This window comes from Phascolarctos cinereus, unplaced genomic scaffold (genome assembly GCF_003287225.1).
Source record: "Phascolarctos cinereus isolate Bilbo 61053 unplaced genomic scaffold, phaCin_HiC Scaffold_726;HRSCAF=1367, whole genome shotgun sequence".
NCBI classification, from domain to species: domain Eukaryota; kingdom Metazoa; phylum Chordata; class Mammalia; order Diprotodontia; family Phascolarctidae; genus Phascolarctos; species Phascolarctos cinereus.
In genome coordinates, this window is record NW_027556098.1 from 213,489,418 (window position 1) to 213,511,425 (window position 22,008).

Below are 22,008 nucleotides of genomic sequence, written 5' to 3' on the forward strand. Positions count from 1 at the left end.
GTGACATTTGCACCATTACCCTGAAAACCATTTATGATATTCTTATTAATATATAAATCATAAATCAGATTATATTCTTGCAAATAAAATCATGTAGCTAAAGCCTGATAACCAGTTTTTAGCCCTGGCCCTTTGTATCAGAATTGTATGATGGTAGTCCACTTGATGATGTAACGAATTTCTATTAACTCTTTCACTAAGTACAAATAAATATATTTTTTTTTCTTACAGGCTTCTCCAGCTCACCCAGCACCACAGACACAAAATACAGGTGGGCGTAGAAGAAGAGCAGCTAATGAAGACCCTGATGAAAAAAGGAGGAAGTTTCTAGAGCGAAATAGAGCAGCTGCTTCAAGGTGCCGGCAAAAAAGGAAAGTCTGGGTTCAGTCTTTGGAGAAGAAAGCAGAAGACTTGAGTTCATTGAATGGCCAATTGCAGGTATGGTTTATACAGACATTTTACCACTGTAAACAAAGTATTTCAGATTTTGTAGTTAGCTATCCAAACATCATAGGAAATAAACTTTGGTTGTATTTTGGACCTGTAGTAAATAATAGCTTTAAAAAACTTATATTAGAGATGAAATGATTTATGTCTTTTAAAATAGCATCCAAACTATTCTTGTAAAAAGGGAACACTGATAGATAAAATAAAAACAATGTTTAGCTATTTAGGAAAAAGGGGTCCCCATCCTGGCCAGAAACTTCTTTTTAAGGTTGTGATATAAATTAATTTTTAAATTAAAATAACATTATTACTCCTAGACATTTTTGTCTTTTTTTCTTTTGGTTTGTATCACAACTATGAAATTGCTTCAGTAGAGGTTTCTTGTTTTTAAGTTCCTTTGTTCTTTTAACTGTAGTTTGTTTTTTGTTTTCTTTAAAGTGAATATAGTGCTCGTGAAAGGTGCCAGATTGACAGCACTGGAAACTGAAGGCCTCTATTTATCCACAGACCAGGTACAATACGGCCAGTGGCAGTGCAAGCTTCCGACACTGCCCTGCCATGTGCCTCAGCTCCATTTCTGAGAGACCCATTGCGGTGCAAGCTTGTCTAGTTCCCATCCTTGTCTAGTTTTTTATTTCTATATACAGACTGCCAATAAGGGTGCCATTCAGTACCATTTCTTTTTAGTGATCTTTTTAGTGCTGTGGATACTTCTCCACCTAGGAACCTATGTGTAAACTACCCCATTATATCAAATCAGACATGTTAGTAAAGGGCTTTAATTATTAATAATGTAGCTTGAATTTAGAATCATTTAATATCAATAAAAATTTTTTAGTTTGCCCAGTTCATTCCCAATTTAAAACAAATCTTTCATATGCTTATACTTAACTGAGAATTTTTTCGTCTTATACCTGCCTTTCAAGATTTTTAGTGATATGCTTATTTTTGAGTATTTGAATAAAATTTTCAGCATCATAGATGGTATATAGTTATGATAGTTTAAAAAGAAAGGAAATCTTATGACCTGGACTTAATTTACATGAGGTAAACTTCGTTTAAAGTCTTTTTGATGTAGGCAGTTTGGAATATTATTATTGTACCTTTGGATCTACAAAGTATTTTGCTAGTGTTTTTTAATATTTATAACATTTTTAAATGTATTGCTACAATACTGATCATAAGGACTTCTAGTAGTTGCTTAAATACCAAGTTACATTAATATGTTTTGTTATATGGAGTAAATTAATAGAAATTATTTGGGGAAATGAGACCTAATCTAAATTAATACTTTTAAAAAAACTTAAATATAAGGCTTTAGGGGGAAAAGCTTCATTGAAAGAAACAAGATGTTTGTAGGTGGTAAACTATTAATACAATGTGCTATAAAGGCACTCTGTAAAATAATTTAAATATTAAGTGATTATTCTGATATTAGTGATTATAATTTTTAAGTTAAAAATGATGTAAATTAATTTTTCATTTTGCCCCTCTCTAACATAAAATCATCCACCTGAATTTTTGTTTAGTATTTAATTCACTTGGTCTTGCGGCTGTGCCAGCTTTCTGCTTCAAGCACTATTTATGGCAGCATTAACAACTTTTAATGAGATATTGATGTATCCTTAATTACACTGCAGCACTAGTGGCCACTGCTGTAATATCAAAAGAGCTTTATTGTTTTTAGAAAAGAAGTTAGAGGATCCAACATTCAAAATAAATGTATTACTTGGTTTTCAGTAAGCTAAGATTCACATATTTAAAAAATACTTTTGTCAGATTTGGATAGGTTATCTTGGTAAGGGGCACCAAGAAATAGGGGAGAGAACAGTTTTAACCTCCTTTCTCACATAGTTTGATGACTAATCTCTGCAGCTGAATAAATGTTAGACATGCAATACAAACAAAAGAAAAAAATGGTGAGGGGAGAGACTCAGATCTGTGATCTCCTCGATATAGAAAAGTGCCTCTAGCAATGCAGATGAGTTTTTCTTCTGCAACTTTTCTGTGTTAAAAGAATTGCCTGGGCCACTGATAGAATAATTGACATGCTCAAGGTCATATAGCCGATCTATCTCAGATGTGAGACTTGAACCTAGGTCTTCCTTACTTTAAGACTTAGCTGTCTTTCCATTGTGCCACACTGCCTCTCACAAAAAAAGTTAGTAATACAAGAAATATTAATTGAGAAAAAGTAAGTAGTAGACTTTGACTTCCAGGGCATAAAGAGTTAACATGCTTGTCGTAGATTCAGGGGGAAAGAAATTTCTTTCAGTCTGCCGACAGCAAAACCGTTAACTGTGAAGAACAGAATGACTTGTAAAGAAAATTGAATGTCAAAGAAATAATTAAATTGTAGTTTATGTGAAAACATTAATCAATCCTGCATTTCCTTAATAATTCTTCACTTGACATGCTGGCATAGCTGATCAGCATTGTGGGCAGTAATGACCCATGATTGCTTATATGTTGTATTCAATAGTAAATCTAGTAAGTTTTGAGGTGTGACTTTTCATATTTTAAGAGACTTGCATTTTAAGGTTTAATAGCTAATGTTTTCTTTAATACCTGTCTAACTGATCTGTAGTTTAGCATGTTTCAACTTTCTTAAATGGGGTATATAACAGATAACTTTTGTGTTTTTAACAAATTTTTTTTTTATCGTCAAAGTATTATTAGTGATCTAGAACCAAGCCTTGAGTACTCTTAGTTATAAATTGTTGTTAATTTGTTAAAGGCAGCATGCCCATTGTTCATTACCCTTTGCCTGAATTGAATCTTAAAAATTTCCCCTTGTAGGAAATTACTTTTAATATTATTTAAATTTTATTGTTGCCTTTTGTTTTTACACCAGTTATATCTTTTTGATCCTCCTCTGCCTTAACTAGACAGTGAACCCTTACCTGTAGCAAAAAACATTTACAAAAAGCTAAAAGATGCAGTGACCACATCATACCACATTCCATATCTATAGCTGCATATGTCTCCTGAAAGGAAGGAGGTATATTTTATTATCAGTCCTCCAGGGCTGAATTTATGGGACTGTTGTTATTATAGTTCATTTTCATGTTTTTAAATAATTGCCCATTGTTAATTTAGGCAAATAACTTGATCTTCCTGGGCCTCTGTTTCATCTCCTAAAGGATGGGGTTAAACTAGAGAGTCTCTAAGATCCTTTCTAGCTCTAACTCTATGATCCTCTCACTTGGTTTGTTGTCTGCTTTAAGTTTTCATTATGTCCCAGTTATAGGCAAAATAGCAGTATCTTCCTTTTATTAAAATTAGTTTCCTTATATTGTGCTCATGATTAAAATATTGTGAATGTGCACCATGTTAAGCTTTTTAAAGTTGAGGTCCTGCTTAAAGTTGTATGGGATCTAGACCTACTTATGCCCAGCACATTGATTTAAAGAAAAAAAAGAAAGAAAAAGCAGGGCGGAATTTAGTAGGTGGGTTAAGACAGAACTAAGTTGGGTGGGATTTTTCTTCCCCATTTTTCTTTTGGTATGAATGATTAGCACTTTTCTTTCACACTAGTATGTGAAACAGATTTAATTTGTGTTTCTTAATCTTCTGTGGCAAGGATTAAGATCAGATTATTCCTGTCAGACTAGACATTTTTAAATTTCAGTGGGAAGGAATCAGAACAGCTGGCAATGCCATTAAAACATATTTGCATTGGCTCTTGAAGAGTATTTCTATGTGCCTACTACTGACTTGAAGTTTATTCAGTTTGGTTTTTCTTTGGTACACCTCACCAGTCATATTTTTTCTTTGAAAAGAGGCTTACTCTCTATATACTTATGAATTATATATTGTATTTCTATTTCAAGTAACTATTTAAATTTAAATTATTTAAAGTATTTAAAGTAATTATTTTAAATCTTGCATTATTACTGGTTGAATTTAGAAGCATAGACTTTTAGAACTGGAAGGTCCTTAGGGCAGGGAACATGGCATAGTGGAAAGAATATTGCTCTTTATGTAAAAAGAACCAGGTTCAAGTCCTGGCCCTCCAATTAATAGTGGTTTGCCCTGGGCAGTTCATTTAGCTTCTCTGAGTTTCTGTTTCCTCATCTTGTGCAAAAGGGATAATGCTGCTTGTGCTATATACCTCACAGAATTGTCGGCAGAAAAGTTCTTTGTAAGCATTAAAGCATCATATAAGCATATGCGGCTATTATCATCTAGTAACCCCTCCCATCCTTATTTTACAGATAAGGAAACTGAGGCCCAGAAAGGTAAAAGTCACACACAGCTAGTTAGTGGCATGACTGACAACCAAGACTCCTATCTGAAGTGCCCAGACTGTGCCATGTTGCTGTATATTCTGTTGACGTGCTGAATGAAAGTTGTATAACTTTATGAAGGATCTCATTATTCTTTTTTTCCTAATGTTTAGCTGTATAATTTAGATATTCTCTATTATCAGGCGTAAGATTTTATTTCAGTTGCAACTTTTATGAATTGTGCCCACTGATTAGTTTGTTTTTTGTTTTGTTTTGTTTTGGTGAGGCAGTTGGGGTTAAGTGACTTGCCCAGAGTCACACAGGTAGTAAGTGTTAAGTGTCAGGTCCTCCTGACTCCAGGGCCAGTGCTCTATCCACTGTGCCACCTAGCTGCCCCCTACTGATTAGTTTGCAAAGAAAAATTGTTATATAATAATTGTGATCAGCAATAACTGTGAAGCAGCAATACAAGGAATAAATTACTCAAAGGGGGGGAAAAAAACGCATCCATGATTAGTTCTCAAGTTTTTAAAGTAGCGATAGACTGGAAAGTCATAGATGACTGGTTAATGAAATACCTGGCCATTAGACCATGGCCATGCAGAGTAAATTGATTAGTTATTCTTGGCGTGATTTCATCAGATTGAGGCTTATTCAGATGAACAGTATAAAGAATGTCTTTACATGATCCAGCAATATATATTCAACTTTTAATTATCCACAGTAATGGAGGGGAGCAATGGTGTAGAGAATCCAGAAATAATTTGTACTTGACTTTGTACTTTTTTACCATCTCTCCAAGTTTTAACTTCCTGATTATGTTTTGTTTAGGTCAGTAATGATTTTTGATCAGTTTTATGTAGCAGTCTTTACTTTTCCAAATGTTTTCACATCCATTATCTGGAAATTAGTGTGCGATCTCCATTGATTGAGAGTAATGTGACAGCCAGAAATGGACTAGGAATAAGAAAAAGGGATTATATTAGTTCGTGAGTTATGGAGCTATTTTCAAATGGTGACAGAGATTTTTGTACAGTCCATGGTTTCCATTTCCATAGTTTTCAGGAACTCTCTGTATTTCTCTTGACGTATTCCTCTGTGATCTGAAGTAACCTTGACTATTTTCATCTTCTTTGTGATTGGTGTTCACTTAAGGAAAAGTAGAAATTATTTTATACCAAATATACACCTTCACTGAGGCAACAGCATCAGTGAAGGTGTTACAGTTAGTACTCATCTAGCATTAAGTGCTTGCTACATACTAGTCACTGTAGCTAGTATTTATCTTGTAGAATTGTTTTATCCACTAGTACGTTGAAGCTAGTAATTTATGATTGGGTAATAACTGGTTAACTGAGTTATTTACTATTCTTGCCTTACCACTCGCCAGGAACTGCTTTTCTCCACTCCCTTTTGCTGAGGAGTGCTGGACTTAGAGTTGGGCATTGACATTTACTCCCAGGGTGCCCCTGGACAAGCTCTTTAAACTCCTTGACCCCAGTTTCTTCATCAGATGAGTCGAACCAGATGACCTCTAAATCTGTGTTCCTCTGTTGTGTCCCCACCAATTCTAGCTCTGCCTCTTAACTACATGACCATGGGCAAGTCATTTAAACTCCTTGAGCCCCAGTTATTGCCCCATTAATAAAATGGGGATGATAATAATACTTAAATTGACTGCCTCCTAATGTTTCTGCAAGAATAAGATGAGCTATTATTTATCCCTAAATAATTCTCTCTGACACTTTTGTTTCCAATAATGCTACTCTTCTCGGCTTTATAATTCCTTTATCCCACTGGTTTTCCACTGTCCCTAAGCTTCTTTGTCTTTATCTTTGAACTCACCTGACTTATCTTATGTCCAAGCCTCACTAACTCTTCAGAACATGATTAACAACATATAAGAAAGTATTCAAATATAGTTTTTAAAAGTAACAATTTTTAGTACAGGCCTTCTTTTAATCAAAAGCTCCTTTAGTGTCTTGGGGTCATTATAAAATAAATTATTTTAGAGGTGGACATTGTAGAAGATTGAGCCGCAGTTGTCCTAAATGTCCTAAATGTATGACGTACCCAAAAATTAATTTTTGAATGAATCTCAATATTAGCTTTTATACTTGTCATTAGCATCTTGGGAATAGGTATAAGAAAAAATGCAGAGGATTTAGAGTTAATTTAATTTGAGTTTTCTAAAATGTGAATATGTGGTGTGTGTGTGTGTATACACAGATTTTTATGCTACGTTCTGATTTTTGTAGTTATTATTAAGGGAGGTGGGGTACTGCAGACGTTTAGGGGTTTTTTCCTGGCATTTTCCTATTATTTATAACACTAGGTTTTAACTTGCATTACAGTTAACAAAAGTTAGACCTTTTTGTAGGAAGTATTGGCAAGAAGAATGAAGTTTAAAGCTTTGGAAGCTTAAAACCTGTTTAGCAGTCTCTATTAATCATTGGAAAGTTCACATTTGGTTGTTTATTCATAAACAAGTAGTTTGAATTAAATGAACAGTGATGATACAGTGGTTGATTTTAAAGCACAAAAATGATGTTCTTTTTTTTCCTTTTTTTATTATAAATTTATTTATTTTTAGTTTTCAATATTTACTTCCACAAGATTTTCAGTTCCAAAATTTCAGCCCGTCTCATCCCTCCCACCACCCCAGGATGGCATGCACTCTGAATATCCCTTCCCCTAGTCTGTCCTCTCTTCTGTCTCTCCCCCCCTTCTCTTATCCCCTTCCCCTTCTGTTTTCCTGTAGGGCAGGATAGACTTCTGTACCCCATTTCCTGTATTATTTCCCAGTAGCACGTGAAAACAAAAAATGATGTTCTTATCATTGTTTTAAAACTCTTATTGTAGTGGATTTAAATGCCCATCTTTAGTTTGGCAGTATAAGGGAATTTATGATTTTGATTGGATAGTATAGAAATGTTTGTTTAGGAAAAAACAGAATTATCACTTAATCAACTTTTAGTCATGATTACTAGTAGTTATCCTGTATCTTAACTTGTCTCCCACATTCAGTTTGTGGTAAATGTTCGTATCATTGTATTTGGAGGAGAAAACAATGTAGGTTGTAATAATTGGTTTTAATTGTAATCTTATAAAATAATATTGTGGTGTTTTTTTTTAAACCATTCACTTAAACTCAGGCATGTGCTGCTTTGGTATATGTTTAACAACTATCTTCCTGAGAAAAGAAATGTATCCATGATACACTTTTAAGTTTAACCTACGTTATTAATATTCTCTCTTTGCTTTCTTACATCTAAACAATCAACAAAGCAATAAATTGACCCCTGGTTTGTAGCATTTACCAATTTCCAAGTGTAAATGATCACCCTGAGTTTAACAGTTGCCTCAGTTTGAGCTCGCTCCAGTACATCCCTGCTTAAACTCTTCCCCATATTATTTTCCTAACCATAAAACCCATTAGTATAGCAAAGTTGGTGAGGTCTCTGATGCAGATAATGAAATGGGAACCCAGTTTCCCATTATTTGCACTCTTTCAGGTACCTTCTTTGGCTCCCTTATTCTCTGGATATCTGGTCATTATGGCCTTGTATATGGGAACATTTTCAACTGCTATTTCAGAGACGTAAGCATTAATGGGAAAGTCTTGGTAAAGCTCTTTAAGAAAAAAATCACATAACATGTCAGCTGTTGAATTAACTCTTGATTTATTTACATATAGATCCTCACATGTTGGGGCAGCTTGATCCTTCCAGTCAGGTCTCAGGATCAAACTGGCAGAGAGTCAGGATCAGGTACAAAGAGGTGTGTGAGTGGGTGTATGTATGTGTGAAAGAGAGAGAAAATGGTTTTTGGAAATATTTTGGACTTTTTATGCCACTACTGACTTTCATTAGTATAGGTACTAATAAAGAGTTGACATTAGTTATACTGTAACCACCTGTTTTATTTGGTGTTTTCAGAGAATGATGTGCTTCACATAAATGAATTTGATAACTGATTTACTGTATTAAACGCCAAAACTTAGAAATTTTTCTTCAAAATATTAAGTATATCTGTGTTTCATCTCAGAGTATTCTGAACTTAATCTAATGTTTTTGATAACTTAAGGTTATCATTATGAATATAACCTATTGGACTGTGTTGTAACAGCAATGCCTTTGGAATTTATTTAGGTCTATAGAACTGTCTTCTCCCATACTATATGGCCTGAGATGGCTTGGCTTTTCCCATTCTTGTGTGTCAACCTTTTATAGTTCTAATGTCTCTTCCCCCTGCTGTCTCTTGTTACTTTTCTTGTCTGTGAGCCTTCTGCTGCCTTTGTTTTTATATTAACTGTCCCTTCTAGGGAAAGCCCATAAAGTTTAGGGGTAGTCATTTGCCATTCAAGAAGTATTTTTTGGCTTACTGGTTCCAGGTTCATAGTTTTGAATGGTTCAGGTTGCTAGAAGGCTAATATCCAAATAAATGAGACATAACTATAATTGGAATTACTGTCTTTGTGTCCACATCATTGCTAATTATGTACTATTGGTAAGTAGCAGCTACTCATTTATATAGGATCTAGTATTTGAATGGTGGTATTAAGAAAAGGAGTGTTAACACTTGGATCAGAGTAAGGCACTCCCAGAGATACTGGTATTCATGACCCATAGGAGGTACTCTGCTGTATTGAAGAACTTCAGTGAGTGGGACAGAAATCAGCATTGGTTTATCCGTTTTAGATTTAGAACTATTTAGATGTTTCAGATGTTCATGTGTTGTTTATACATGGTATCTTTCTAGTTTCTAGATTGCTTATCTGAGGTTTCAGGATTTAGCATGCTAATTTTAATCTTTAAGATGATTGCATATTTTCCTTTGTAATTGAAAGAATGTGGTTTGTTTTCGTTTTTTGTTTTTTTTTACCTAGGAACTCAGAATGTAAATACATCGCTGAAATGTCCAAATATAGACTCAGAAAAATTAATGGAAGGGTTAAAATGGAAGATAAAATACATTGAAAATGGATGGGCACTATAAGCTCTTGAGGCATTTTAGTCAAGGCCTCCAGAAACGTGGACAAGAAATATTTCTCTTAAAATTGTACCTAGAACAATCTTTCTAATATTATCTTTTTAATGCCCATATATTATCTTCTGTAAAAGTTAGTTTTTCAGACTTGTTTTATTTGCTCATTGTGTCTTTATCACTTAAAGTCTTAAAATGAAGGTGAATAAATTTTAGTGCAGTTTGGTTGAAGGAAAGCCTCCAGAAGCCACAAACCATTGTGAGAGTGACCTATAGAAAGGAAATTTGACGTCTGCAAATTTAGAAGTATAGTTAGTGCATGGCCATGGCCGTATCATAATTTATAAACTTTGCAAAGTTTTTGCATGTGTAAATACAAAAACTAATTGTGCTAATTAAGTATTTAGGTAACATATTCCTAGATGAGTTGGTTGAAGTTGTCCAACTTTTAAGATATTAATACCAGCTTGCTTTAAATAGTAAAATGTGTGTTTAGTTTGAGTCTGGTAAGGCATACAAGTTGTTTCTTCATCTCCAGAGTGAAGTCACCCTGCTGAGAAATGAAGTAGCACAGCTGAAGCAGCTTCTTCTGGCTCATAAAGATTGCCCCGTGACCGCCATGCAGAAGAAATCTGGCTATCATGGTGAGTAATGTCCCATTACCCACAGCCTGAGGCTGCATCAGTGAAATACTGCCAGTGAGAACTGAGCTAGCATGAAAAACATGGAAACGGCACTTGCAGGATTGAAGATTAAATACCAGGATTTCTACAAGGTTGTTGCAGAACAGGATCCTGTCTGTAGTAATTTAAACCTAGTTTTCTAAATGCCCCTAACTATAGATTTTCTTCAGTTTTCTATGGGCATCATCTTGTATGGTTGTGGTTTTCTGTAGATAAATGAAGCTTCCCAATAATTTTCACAATATTGAAAATACTAAAAATATGTGCCTCTTTTCAGGTCAGTACGTTTTCCTAGATTGGCTAAGTGAAAGATCACCCCTTCCTCCCCAATTCTCTAATGACTAAGTGACTAGTGGGGAGCAGCTGTCCTTACTTAACAGTATGTCGAAGATCAGCGAGTTTTTTAAAAAGAGTCCATCTCAGCTCCTTCTCTGTCCTCTATTAGATTCCTTGAATGTTTACTGTATTCCGCATTGTAAACTTTGAAGCTTTTCCTTAGTTACACAAATAGAGAATTAAAAAGCAGCAGTTTATCCTGTTGAGAGAAAAAGCATTTACAAGAAACGCTTTAGTTTTTGTGCTCGGCATTTTAAAGGTTAATTTTGCTTTTCCTTTTGAAACTTCCTTTTTTGGGAGATAAGACGCACAATGTTAGAACCAGCTGCCGCTGTTGAATAAATGGCCAATTTTGTCCATCGTACACAAATTTGTAACAAATAACAGAGCTGGGAATGCATTAGGCAACATTCATAATATATAACCCACAGCTTTTGTTTTTATAATTTAGTGATATTTCAGGATATTTGTAAATGTGAAGCTTGTTTCTGCCATATGTATCCACTTCATTTTAATTTGCCAATGTCAGTAATTCAGAAGAAAAGAAACATTTTCTATTGCGTGCAAACAGTTCCTCAGGTGCTTGCGATAAAACTTAATGGCCACCATCTTTACTTGTAGTCATTGTAAGCAGTTTCATCAGAATGGGCAATATTTTTTAATTTAAAAGATTCAAGAGATTTAGCAACTCTCTGTTGCCATATATATTTAGAACACTGATTTTTGTCAGTTTTGAGCACATAAATCTCAGTCTTTTGATATCTAGTCATTTTGACAGAATAGAAAATCACATTGTGAAGTAAATTGGAACCATATAGAAATATGTTTGGGATTTATATTAACAATGATTGCTGCAGGGATGAGGCCATTATAGCTCCCATCTGACAGAAGAAAATAATTTCATATAGAACCTGCTGGGGATGACATTATACATACATGATTTTTCTAACAAGTGAGGTTTTCTTGAGTTTTGATAATTTGAAAGGAAATGTATTCTTACTTCGGTCTTACATGAATATCCTACAAAGTCAGGAAATTAACTAATAACTTTAAAATTGCCAACCCTCAATTTTTTTGTTGTTCACTTGTTTCAGTCTCGTGTCCAACTCTTTGTAACCCTATTTGGGGTTTTCTTGGCAGACATGTTGGAGGGTTTGCCATTTCCTTCTCAAGCTCATTTTGTAGATGAGGAATTGAGGCAGACAGGGTTAAGGGACTTGTCCAGGGTCACACAGCTGGTGAGTTTTTGAGGCTGATTTTGAATTCAGGTCTTCCTGACTCCAGGCCTGGCGCCCTATCCACTGGGCCTCCTAGCTGGCTAACCCTTAGTTATCAGCAGCAAATTTTTGTTCCTCTTCTATCTCTCTGTAAAGTAAGTACATTTTCAGCCAGTCAGTTTCTTGTTCCTAGGAAATGCATCCAAGACTAAATAAAATAAGTGTTTGAACAGCTAAATGAACAAGAACTGAATGCATAAAATAGTAGACCATTTGATAGGGAATTTAAGAGAAGAATAAGATTATTATTTGTTGCTTGGGATTATCCATACTATTGTTCCCTTCCTTCCTCTCAATGTCAGTTATCAAGAGTTGACTGAAATCAAATATCTTGACAATGTTAATTTTAATCTTTAGGTTTGGGAATGTAACTGGATTAAGTGTCCTCAGATATTGTCAATAGTACATAAAGGTCCAATTTCCCGAAGGGTGAAAAGTGGTAAAGAGATAAACGAATTACAGAAATGAAGGGCTTGTTTATATTTTGGAGAAAATGAAGGAAATTATTAGGTACTTAACACAAATTTTTAATGTGGACAACTATTGCAACTGATAAATATCATGGCATTAAAGTAAGTAGGTTGTATACTATTGTTTGTATTTATAGCAACTAAATTAACTTCTTAGAATATATTTGTGAATAAAAAGCATTATAATCAAAGGTGCTAGCTAGAATTTGTCCACTAGCACTTGGTAGAATTTGGTGTATGGTACAAACCTTTGTCAGTGAAAGCTAGTGTATAAAAATATAGTGAGACAGAATAAAGAATAATCGAAAAGAACAATGATATGAAAAACCGAAGAGGAAAGTGATCTCATGTGACTATAAAACATGCTCTCCATATTTGGGCAATGCTAAAAACGTTTGTAAAAAAAACAAATTGCACCTAGTGATTATAATTGTTGTGTTATTTTAAAATATATACAGTTATAGGCATGACAGTTCATGGGGTATTGGAATGATCAAAGAATAGAAGATATTGTTTTTTTAAAATCTTGAAGCAAAACATACTTTTACCATAAGCAAAGTTCAAAACAGCAGTGAAACAAGATCCCATGCAGTTATTATTTTTCCTGAGGTTTCTTATCCTGTCACTTAACTCTTAGGCCTTGTATCTGTGATTGTTAATATTGTTCATTTTCTCCTCTCACATTCTAGAATTGACAATACTAGTAGATGCAATTAAATATAAATTTAATATGCAAATTTTGCTATTAGGAATTTTCTGAATCATTATCCTGTACCTAAAGACTGTGAACTTTGAGGTCTCCTAGATACATTTAAATATGCTTTCATTATTTGTTCATTTTGAAGTATTCCTTCCAAAATATGTTTTTTTCCTATGCCCTTTATCTCAAATCAGCCTCATTGTTTAGTCTTTTTTTTTTTTTGGGTGAGGCAGTTGGAGTTAAGTGACTTGCCCAGGGTCACACAGCTAGTAAGTGTCTAGTGTCTGGTCTGAGACTGGGTTTGAACTCAGGTCCTCCTGCTTCCAGGGTCGGTGCTCTATCTACTGCGCCACCTAGCTGCCCCAGTCTCATTGTCTCTAAAAGCCACTATATTTGCCTGTCTTGCCATAGAATATTGAGGCAGAGGAAATGAAGCTACATTATAGTTGAATGTCCTGTTTGAACTGTCTTTGTTCTTCCTTTGCATAGTTACTCTGTTGTGTCAAATGATCTCTAAATCTGAGGTTTAGAGGTCCCTTCCCACCCTAAGTCTGTGATAATCAATAATCTTTTTTTGAATTGTGAATATTTTGCACCTTTAAAGTATATGATATCATGAGAAAATTGTCAAGATTCCTGCATATTTTGGGACCAGGTTCCCCCTCTCACCCTACACCCCAATAAAAATACTTTGGCTCGTTTTTTGTATTTTTTTTTAAATTAAAGTAGATGAAGGTTGAAGGGTTTTAGAATCCTGATTAACATTGATTTACCGTGAGTCCAAAAGAATAAAGATGAAACATATCACTTAACTCTTGACAGAGAGAGGTGATGATCTTAAAATGAAGAGACAAGCATTTTCAGACATGGCCAGTGTGGGAATTTCTTTTTACTAGATTGTGAAGCTGTGTATTGGGGGCTTTATTTTTTTAGGTTTGGAAGTTTTCTTGTTTGGGGTTTTTTTTGTTTTTATTTATTGATGTAGTGGTTTGTTTCTCAGTGGAGCCTGGAGTAGCGGAGGGGACAGATTAATAAAATAAAATTTTAAAGAAGCGGTGAGGGGTGGTGGAGTGGGCAGGTGGGTGGTGGCACAGTGGATAGAACACCAGCACTGGAGTCAGGAGGACCTGAGTTCAAATCCAGTCTTAGACCAGACACTTGACACTTACTAGCTGAATGACCTTAGGCAAGTCACTTAACCCCAATTGCCTCGCCAAAGCAAAAAAAAAAATAAGAAATAAAAAGAGCAGGGGGGAAGGAGATGCAAGAAAATCCAGAAATGACTATTCTAGTTAAACTGCATCAACTTGTAAATTGGTTTTTTTTTGGAGGTAGTCAGTGGTAAGTGACTTGTGTAGGGTCACACAGCTAGTGTTCTGAGGCTGGATTTGAACTCAGGTCTTCTTGAATCCAGAACCAGTGCTCTATCTACTGCTTGCTTTCTCAACTTTCTCTGCCACCTTGCTTTCTCAACTTTACTTTTTCATTTTTAAAAGAAAGTAGATAAGGAAAATGGGGTTTTATTTATATATATGTATGTGTGTGTGTATATACATACATATATATAAATATACATATATATGCATATATGTAAATTAATCCCAAGTGTTATCTTCTGTGGAATATATCTTTTATAAGTAGTTCCAAATGTCTTTTTTAAATTTTCTAAAGAAAAAATACTTTATTTCTGAATAAATCTGCCGGTGGAGAGTTCAAAGTTCACCAGAACTCTATTTTCAAACTGTCCCTCCCTTGCAAAAGAAACCTCAGGCCTGATGCCTATAAGTGATGCTGCTGCCAGCTAGTATGACCTTCCATTTCTTCACGTTGTAGCCTTTTCAGATAAAATATGAACTCCTGTGTTTGGGGTGTAAAACCCATTGACAGCCTGACCTCTGCTACCACATACCTTTCAAGGCTTATTATGTATTACTTCCCCTTTTAAATGCTGTACTCTAGTCACCTGACTGACTTGTTCCCTCACACACAACATTCTAGTTTCTGTCTCCATTCCTAAAATTCCCTCCTCCCTTCTACTTCTTCAAATCCCTGAGTTACTTTAAACTTCCGCTCAGGTATCCGATGGCTAGTGGCTCTCCTAACCTGCAAATTAACTTGTATTTATTCTGTATATATTCGCATTTACTTTTATGTGTTGTTTCCACTTGGTAGAATGTAAGCTTCCTTGAGGGCTCTGCAATGCCTGGCACATAAAAAAATCTCGTGTTTTTTTTTTTTTGCTAGGCAGTGGTGTTAAGGGACTTGCCCAGGGTCACACAGCTACACATAAAAAAAATCTTTAAAATGCTTTTACTGTGTTATAAAGTAAATAAAGGGTTACTGGGGAAGGGGATGTAGTATAAGAAAAATGAAGTGGACCGTTTTTTAAGGCCCCTTACAAGTCTAACATCCTGTGATTTTAATTCTACTAATGAACATTTACTCTAGGTAAGCAGATGACTGTATATTTGCCTACCTTGTATAAAATGATTTAGTATTGCTTTTCACAGCTAAATTTTTAATTTAAAAAATACTGGTTTTCATTCTGCTAAAGGAATAACAAACGTATTGTCTGGACAGCAAACTTTTAGATAGACTTTTTTGAATTTCTGTTCTATTGCAGTATCTGGATCTCTAATGTGGATTTTGAAAAAAAATCTAAATTCACATAACTAACAGCTGGTGGCATTTAGACTCTAAATATTGCTTATTCTCATGTGTATGCATCATTAGAATCAGGTGTTGTAATCATCCATTGCTGCAGTAGGTGGAAAGTCAGCCAAAATCACTACACTTCTTTTTTTTTTAATTTTTTTTTTTTTGTGAGGCAGTTGGGGCTAAGTGACTTGCCCAGAGTCACACAGCTAGTAAGTGTTATGTATCTGAGGCTGGATTTGAACTCAGGTCCTCCTGACTCCAAGGCAAGAGCTCTATACACTGCACCTAGCTGCCCCAAAATCACTGCAGTTCTAAAAATGCAGAGGGAATAATTTGAAAACTTATATCTCATATGTAATAGCCTATTGTGGTGTCTTTTTGCTGTGTAATAAATAGTTTTATCTTAAAAGCAACAAATGTGTGTATACATAGAACTAAGCATAACTGTTTTCTACCTAGTAAACTGATAAGTAGAAATGTTGATAAGGGGTTTTAAAAGACATGTTTTGGCAACCTGCTCCCCCCCTTTAAAAAAAAAAAACCCATCTGCAAATATTCCTGGAGCCTGTACTCTGTGAAAAAGCACTATGTAGTGCTCCTTCATCTCCACACTTTACAGGGTTGTTTTGAAGAAAGCAGTGTTTTTAGACCTTAAAACACGATATGAATGAGAGTTATTATTTGTTACATTTGTGCCTTTCAGTTGGCCATTGAAGGCACTATCGACTGCTGGGGGAGTGGGGGGATTGCCCCGTTTACATTATTTCAGTGTGTCACATCTGCTCCTAGATAATCAACAATTCATCAGATGCCTGTTCTACAATCATCTTTCAGCACAGTGGCCCATCATGTATAAGATAACCTTGCCATTGTTTCATTTGAGAAAAATAAATGCTTTCTAATTTTCTTCTCAGCTGCTGATAAAGATGATAGTTCAGAAGACATTTCCGTGCCAAGTAGCCCCCATCCTGAAGCGATACAGCACAGTTCCGTCAGCACTTCCAATGGAGTGAGTTCAACTTCCAAGGCAGAAGCTGTAGCCACTTCAGTCCTTACCCAGATGGCGGACCAGAGTACAGAGCCAGCACTTTCACAGATTGTAATGGCTCCTCCTTCTCAATCACAGCCCTCAGGAAGTTGATTAAAAATCTCGATTGCAAGAGTTTTAGATATTAATGACTTTAAAGGGAAATCAAGGAAAGACCAGTCTCCCTTTAGGAGAAATCTGTAGTTGTAAAAATTATTAATTTTTTTAAAAATTGAAATTAAATTTGGCTCTAAAGATTGAGATATGGGCAAATGAAGATAAGACTGAGCAAGTTTCTAGTCTCTGTGGAAAAGACTTTTTTTTCCTTTTTTTATAAATATTGTTAGATTTAATAGTTCTTTTCTGTGCTCAGTGTGTAAAGTGTGTGTATAGTACAATGTGATTTATTTCACTTTTAAGTTGATGTTATTATTTTAACAAATATGGGGATATTACTGAATCTCCCTTCCCACTTCCCTGTTCCTCCCTAACTATCCTTTACCCCTCAGCTGTGATGGTAGTATTGTTATGTCATTTATACCAAAGTTCTGCATAGTCCCTACTGACTTTGTGATATTAACAAGGTCATAAAGCACTAGGCAAGAGAAAGATAGTAACGGTGAATTTGCTTTTAATCTTTTTGCCTTTTTTTATTTTGCACATTGTGAGAGGAAGAACCGTGGGAGAAAACATTTGCTTTATATCATATTGTGGGGCTTTATTTGGCTTTTAAACTTTTTTTTAATGTTAGTGTGGTATAAGACATACAGTACCTTTTATGCACATTCTTACTAGATCAGGGTCAGTAGTAAAACGAAAAAAGGTGGGGGTTTTTTGTTTTGTTTTGTTTTTAAAGAAATTAAATTGATGTTAGTACGTCAACCTTTATCATTTCAAATCCAAATAAAAGTGTGCAGTTACCCTACTTTGTGAGGCTAAAAGACAGTAAACACATAGTGTATAATACAGGGTTATCAGATATCTAAAAATTTTCAAAATTAACTTGACTTTTTGTGAATTTCAAGTTGCAAACTGAGGAGTTGATGCATAATCAAGTATGGTATGATCACCAGAAAAACCTAAAGTGACTACACTAGACCACTCAAAGCTTTTTTTTGTCATAGTCTTGTACTTGCAAGCTAACTTGTACTTAATCTTGTGAAAGCACTGTCATCTTTTAGTAGCAAATTTTGATACCTTTCTCGTGGAAAAATCAGTATCTATCTTGAAAACAATGTAATTATAATGTGGAGTGTATGCGTGGGTGTGGGTGTGCGCTCGTATGGATGGTTCACTAGTTTATGCCGGCAGTCTTTGCTTGAGTGTTTAAAGATGCCTTCAGTGTGATGCTGGCTAGTAGATGATTGCAGTTTAGAATGTTGTTTCCTGTGCGGACTTGGATAACTAACATTCCATGGTGTCCTCTGTTTCTGATGAGATGATTGGAGGGACAGTTTTCTCATTATCCAATCATCCACAGGATATTGAGTTTTCTAAATGTGCCATTATCTATTCTTATTCTGCACTTATGTTCAAAATACAGTACAATATTTTACAATAGACTAAATTGTTAAAAAACAAAAACAAAAACAAAAATTAGTAGGTGTATGCTTTCAGGTAAGCAAACTTTGTAAAATAGCTATAAAGCATACCCAGTAGCAACTTCTGGCGTTCAGGCAGGATTCCATTATGTAAATATGACGTGGGTATCTGTAATGCTTCTGTAATAAGCTGTGTAGTTTGTTCTTCCTTCTACATGCTACACTGTCTGCTTGACTGACATTTTAAAAACCTGTATGGAGTGTCCTTGATGATTCTAGGAAAAGAATATGCTTTATATAGTATCCAGTCTTTCTAAGGTCAAAACTACAAAGCATCCAAATTATCTGAATGCCACTTTGGGACTTTTAAATGTAAAGATAATAGCAATTCTAAATATGTGGCCTATTAAAAATAATTTTAGTTGGCAATCCAGCGTCTAAAATCTTTGGTTTTAGCTGATTTCGTAGTTACAGTTTAGTCAGTGAAAGTAATTTCTCAATAATAATTCTGCCACAGATATGCAGAGAAGGAATTGATCTCAAAGGCACAAAATGTGAATTCTGCAAGAAAGTTATATAATTACTATTTTTTATCATTTTTGGTGGGTTAGGTAAAGCCTCATTGGTTCACTCTCCTGAATGCTTCAAAGCATTTTTCTTTTTATTTATAAGTTTTTTGGTCATAGAACTCTCACAACTGTAAAATAAAACGACATAGATGTAAGGAGATATGTAAACAATTACTGTACTTTACTGAGGTTAGCAGAATTTTCATTATAAAGCAATCTGTATTCAGCAAAATGAAAAACATTATTAGTTGTACAAATTCTGTTTTGACTTTAAGTATGTCACACTACTTCTGTAATTAACATTTGGAGTCTTTACATTTGAAATGTTTCACAAACTGTACTGTTTTCTTTTACATGCAGTTTGCATGAGTAAATCATCAGAGAATAAAGTCTATCTTTAAATTACATTCATAAGTTGGTTGCTGTTCTCTCTTCTTACACAGGGACATCAGCAGTTACCTTTTTTTTTTAAAGAGCATTTCTTATCATTGGAAACTCAAATATTGGTCTTTATCTTTTAACTTTTCTTTTTCTGCTTCTTTACACCTAGTGCCTAGTATTCAAACAGCACTCTCATACTCATTGTTTTCAAAAACTACCCCAAGTCACTCTGATGCAGGCACTGACAGCCATCAGGCACTTCTTAACTCTCATCTCTCTCTCCTCTCCCCCCCCCAAGCCCCCAATACTCACACATCTTTCATCTTTTCTCCTCTTCATCCACAGACACCCGGCTTTCTTGCCATTGCTGGGGGTCAACATTCTACCCCCTCCTGCTCCTGTAACATGGAAAGGAAAAGATGGTGGAAACTTGGCACAATATTTTTTAAAGATTTATAGTCTTTAAAGTTATTAGGTGCATAAAAGGCTAAACTTAGTCTCTTAGTACAAATTTAGTCAGATGAGTCATTTCCTGACTACTGTCCTAATGTAATATCTCCTTTTCACCGTAATATAGAAAGTGTTGCCCTTTTTCCTTGAATGGTGTTTTTGATGCCATATATTGAATTGATAAATGCTAGGCACTGACTATTCTAGAAGTAAAAGAGAAATGCATTTAAAATGTCATGAATCACTGTGAAGTGTGAATAAGGGATGAAGAACTTGTGAGGAACGGACTTATTGACCACTGATTGAAATGGAGGAAGGTGTACATTGCTTGGGAAAAGAATATCATACCTTACTAACATTTATAAAAGCTAGCTTGGTGACAGCTAGGTGGAGCAGGAGATAGAGCACTGGCCCTGGAGTCAGGAGGACCTGAGTTCAAATCCAGCCTCAGATACTTGACACTGGCTGTGTGACCCTGGGTAAGTCACTTAACCCTATTGCCTCACCTTCCCCCCCCAAAAAAAAAATAAAGCTAGCATGAATATTAAAATATTTCAGTCACTTCTTTATTTTAGTAGTAAGTACACAGAAGCCCAACTTTACATGTGGGTCATTCCTCTAGGACCGTATTATGGGTATCATCTCATAAGTTCAATTATGTTTGTAAAATTTGTTCAGTAATTCATACCCCTTTGAATTGAGTCTAACATGGACCCCCTTATACCAGTTTAAGCTATTTATGGAATAGTGATATTAAAATAAGACTGTGGTCTTCTTTGGGTGAAATTTTATCCACTCAGGTGAAATTTGACAGAGAAGTTCTCAGTGATTAGTTTAAAGAGTAGAATTAATGTTTTAGGCTAGAGTGTCAGGAAACAACATTTGATCACTCAAATGAACCATCCTTGGGTAGTATGGAGGGAGCTGTCAAGAATACATAGTTATCTCAAGGATATCACACCATGACCAGATAGTATTTATACCAGGAATGCAGGGCTGGTTCAATATCAAAACTATCAGCATAAGTGACCATATCAACAGCAAAACTAACAAATCATATGATTATCTCAGCAGATGCAGAAAAAGCATTTGACAAACTACAACATCCATTCCTATTAAAAACACTAGAGAGCATAGGAATAAATGGAGTCTTCCTTAAAATGATAGCATCTATCAAAAACCATCAGCAAGCATTATATGTAATGAGGATAAGCTAGATGCATGTCCAATAAGATCAGGGTGAAACAAGGATGTCCATTATCACCACTGTTATTCAATATTGTGCTAGAAATGTTAGCTGTAGCAATCAGAGAAGAAAAAGAAATTGAAGGAGTTAGAATAGGCAAAGAAGAAACAAAGCTGTCACTCTTTGAAGGTGATATTATGGTATACTTAGAGAATCCTAGAAAGTCGAATAAAAAATTACTTGAAATAATAAATAAATTTAGCAGAGTTGCAGAATATAAAATAAACCCACACAAATCATCAGCATTTCTGTGTATTACTAACAAAACCAAACAGCAAGAGATAAATTCCATTTAAAATTACTGTAGACATTATAAAATATTTGGGAGTCTACTTGCCAAAACAAAACCAGGAACTACATGAACACAATTACAAAACACTTTTCACACAAAGTCAGATCTAAATAATTGGAAAAGAATCCATAGTTAGTCTATTTTAAAATACTTTTAAGTGAGATTAATCCTTTGAAATTATTTACTATTTATTTTTGTCATGGAAATAAAGAGAATTCTTTAACAAAATAAAGCCCAGTAATTTAAGTGATTTTATTTTTTTTTAAATTTTTTATTTTTTTCAGGCAATTGGGGTTAAGTGACTTGCCCAGGGTCACACAGCTAGGAAGGGTCAAGTGTTTGGTCTGAGGCCAGATTTGAACTCAGGTCTTCCTGAATACAGGGCTGGTGCTCTGTCCACTGCGCCACCTACCTACCCCTAATAAGTGATTTTAAAACAATGTTTTTCTCACTTAAATAATGTTGAACTGCTTTTCAGTATTCCAACTTCAATAAGACTTGACAAAAAGTTGTTTTTAAAATTCCTGAGGGAAAAATGCTGAAAAACATTTCATATGCTTTTTTTTTTCCATTCGTATATGTCCTAGGTATATGAAAAAATCTGAAGGAAACTGATCTGGCAGAATTTTACCTTCTGAAATATTTTCATAGATTATCATCTTGACCACACAATAATGATATTTGCAACTAGAAGCAAGTGAAATGATCCCCCCCTT

General features: G+C 34.9%; 1 protein-coding gene across 1 annotated transcript in view; it reads left to right on the forward strand.

Moving 5' to 3' along the window:
• The window catches only part of ATF2 (activating transcription factor 2), a 115,071-nt gene extending 95,741 nt beyond the window's left edge, over nt 1-19,330 (forward strand). The window contains exons 11-13 of the mRNA XM_020991012.2: nt 232-438; nt 10,201-10,306; nt 16,701-19,330. Coding sequence (XP_020846671.1) covers nt 232-438; nt 10,201-10,306; nt 16,701-16,927 — 540 coding nt within the window. The 3' untranslated portion in view covers nt 16,928-19,330. The remainder of the gene's footprint in view (nt 1-231; nt 439-10,200; nt 10,307-16,700) is intronic.
• Nucleotides 19,331-22,008: the final 2,678 nt, after the last annotated feature.